Source organism: Paroedura picta, chromosome 4 (genome assembly GCF_049243985.1).
Source record: "Paroedura picta isolate Pp20150507F chromosome 4, Ppicta_v3.0, whole genome shotgun sequence".
Classification (NCBI taxonomy): domain Eukaryota; kingdom Metazoa; phylum Chordata; class Lepidosauria; order Squamata; family Gekkonidae; genus Paroedura; species Paroedura picta.
The window spans coordinates 91,066,936-91,069,953 of record NC_135372.1 but is presented as its reverse complement, the minus strand read 5'-3'; the positions used below and the strand labels follow the sequence as shown (position 1 = coordinate 91,069,953).

General features: G+C 51.8%; 1 protein-coding gene across 1 annotated transcript; it reads right to left on the bottom strand.

The window, feature by feature from the left end:
* Positions 1 to 479: 479 nt before the first annotated feature.
* LOC143836665 (uncharacterized) lies at positions 480 to 2,618 on the bottom strand. The gene is made up of 5 exons (XM_077336212.1): positions 2,138 to 2,618; positions 1,571 to 1,654; positions 1,301 to 1,384; positions 825 to 1,105; positions 480 to 503 (listed from the first exon to the last, which is right to left on the bottom strand). The coding sequence occupies exons 1-5, from the start codon at positions 2,616 to 2,618 to the stop codon at positions 480 to 482; spliced, it is 954 nt and encodes a 317-aa protein (XP_077192327.1).
* Positions 2,619 to 3,018: the final 400 nt, after the last annotated feature.

Genomic DNA, 3,018 nt, shown 5'->3' with positions numbered 1-3,018 from the left:
GGAGAGGGGCTGGTGAGGGGAGCAGTGGGACTTGAGTTTTGTTTTCTGTGTGTGTTTTGGGGTGGGGGGTGGTGGGGGGCTCCAAGTTACATCCCCTAATGTTTTTCCCCTGTTAAATATATACATTTGTTAAAAAAAAGTTGGTTTTCCAGGGGGGTGGGGGTGCTGGTGGGGCTCCAAGTTACATTCCCTAATGTTTTTCCCCTGTTAAATATATACATTTGTTTAAAAAAAGTTGGTTTTCCAGGGGGGTGGGGGGTGGGGGGTGGGGGTGCTGGTGGGGCTCCAAGTTACATTCCCTAATGTTTTTCCCCTGTTAAAATGTTTTTGAAAATAAAATGTTATTGCAAATTTTCTGAAAAATACTCCTGTGTGACTCCTTACACTCGCACACCTTTCACCCCACACTCCAAAAACTCCTAGAACTGACACCCCTCCAACCTACAACCCACACAACAGATCCAGAATAAACACACTCACTAGAGAGGCCGCTTTCGGCCCTCCTAATTCCACAGTAGGGTACACAGAGACAGAGTCAAAAATATAAACTTTATTTTTCAACAACAAACAGAGATAAACTTACGAAGACAAACTGGCCCAAACTATGAGGGGGAGAACTTGTCCGCCGGTTTGATTATTCTCTTACCGAGAACAGTCCTCCTTCGTGTTTGTGTGGAGGCATTCTGAGACGGGGTTGGTGGGGTGGGTGCTGGAGGTGGTGGAGTTGGTGTGGGTGGGGCGGGGACGTGGACGGTTATTTGTGGAGGGTTGGCCGTCTCCATGACCACGACCGCCCTCTCCATAAGTCTGCGGATTTGTCTAACCTCCTCCACGCTTTCACGTAGGGATTGGTTAGAGTCCCTGATGAGTGCCCTCAATTTTTTCCCCTCCTGGGCCTGGAGGGCGAGCATGGCCTGGTCTGCGGCTGCAGCACGCCGTGTCTCCTCCTGGCAGTGCTCCAGGAGGCTCTGTCCAACGCTCGTCAAGAGGGAGACGCGACTGAGCCTGGCGCGTTCCCTCATGAGTCTCTCCTCTGCTGGGAGCGCGCCTCGAGGTGGTGGGCTGGCAGGACCCGGGGGTGGTTCCTCATCTTCCGACAGAACCTCTGTTGGTAAAAATGAGAAACAGAACTGTTAGTACCATTGATACAACCAACACTGACCATGGTGCCCATGGTGGGCTTTTTTGTTTGCCTGTTTTAACAGCAAGACTCTGAACAATGGCTAGGGAGCACATGGTTAGTGGTTTGTGACATTGTCCTTCAGTTATGGTTAGAAGGGAACAGTTCATGCATGCTCACCCTCTTGAATATCTAGCCGCCTGCGTTGGGCAGGAGGTCCAGGCACCCCACGCTCTTCCTCCTCCTGCGTGCCGGGTATGAAATCTGCAAAAAAGAACAAAACATGATTTAGGACCAAATGGTGGCAAAGCAAGCTTCAAAACCTACACCAGCAACGTAGAGGGACTCTCTTCTTTCTCCTAGCAGGGCTGCTGCCCCCTGCACAAACAGAAAAGCACAAAGCAGTTTACACAGCAAACCCCCCCCCCCATGATTCTCAAAAATACTTACCAAGGTTTGTAGATGCCCCCGAATCGCTCTCCACATCCTCTGCTGCTGGAGAGTCGCGGGGCTCCGTCCCTGGCATCTGTGTTTCTGTGGACAACAGCAGACAATAGTGAAAAAGGAGCAAGCATACAACCTGAACCACACAGCATGCTCCCAAAGTAGTGGCTAAAGTACTGCAGAAGGCCTATGGCTGAGGCATGCTGCAAAACTTTTTGGGTTGTTGGTTAAACATAACCGTTTTAAAAAGCCACCATAGCAAGCAGTCCACAAACAGGCTAGCATATTATGCATTGCAACGAACACACGGCATACAATAGTGACAAAGGAGCAAGCATACAACCTGAACCACACAGCAAGCTCCCAAAGTAGTGGCTAAAGCACTGCAGAAGGCCTATGGCTGAGGCATGCTGCAAAACTTTTTGGGTTGTTGGTTAAACACTACCGTTTTAAAAAGCCACCACAAGCAAGCAGTCTACAAACAGGCTAGCATATTAAGCGTTGCAACGAATACATGAGAAAACGATTCCTAACCGTCAGAAAATACATTTGAACAAAATCAAAAGTGCTTACCGGAGGCAAGGGGCATCTGCGGCGACATGTCTTCTTGCTCCCCATGTGCGAGGGCAAGAAGGTCGATCGTTACGAGGTCCTCTCCGCGTTGCTGGACCTGGGGTGGAGGCCGGACGGTGGAAGAGGTGCCCTCTCCGGGATCCTCCGCAGCGGGTGGTTCCTCCACTGGAGCAGCCGCCTTACGGACGACCTTCAGGCTCCTCCCGACGCGCTTTGGCCGGCCGTCTCCTTCCCCCTCTCCGTACAGTGCCCGCTGCTGCTCGAAATACGGGCAGGTTACTTTTTTGTTGCCGGAACCCTTGTTGTGGTTCACGGCCCGCATGTACTCTGCCCGCATGGTCTTTGTTTTGGACCGGCATTCAAGGCCGGTCCTGCGGTGGCCCAGGGCATGCATCCTAATGGCCACTTGTTCGAACACCTCCCGATTCCTATGTGAGGATTGGAAGGCGTCCTGGATCTTCTCTTCAGCGAAAATCGCCATCAGGTCCCGTATCTCGTCGTCCCTCCATGTTGGTCCCCTGCCGGTTGCCTGGACGGACGACGACTGTGAACCGGATTCCATACTGCCTTCGCTAGTGGCTAAGCAAAATGGAGGTGCGAGGTGCAGGGTGCAACGGATCATATACCTTCCCGCACACAAAGACAAAAGGAGTAGCTGGCTCCTGATTGGTGGTGGGCAGTCGGGGACACGTTCATTGGCCACACGAGGTCACATGTCACGTTCAAAACTCCTTGGGCGGGAACAGGATCTGCCCCTACTGGCCAGATTGGTGCTCTTATTGTTTGACTTCTCGCATGCGCTGATTCGTTTACACGCGTGAAGAGCAGTATGGACATGCAGCAGGAGCCATTTTACTGAAATGTCCGCCATTACACAAACG

Bases quoted from the DNA above. Each gene is read 5' to 3' on its own strand.
- LOC143836665 (XM_077336212.1), bottom strand. From the start codon at position 2,618: ATGGCGATTTTCGCTGAAGAGAAGATCCAGGACGCCTTCCAATCCTCA. The intron at 1,655-2,137 runs GTAAGCACTTTT...TGTTGTCCACAG, and splicing joins GCAGATGCCCCTTGCCTCCG to AAACACAGATGCCAGGGACG. The intron at 1,385-1,570 runs GTAAGTATTTTT...TCTTTTTTGCAG, and splicing joins GGGGGCATCTACAAACCTTG to ATTTCATACCCGGCACGCAG.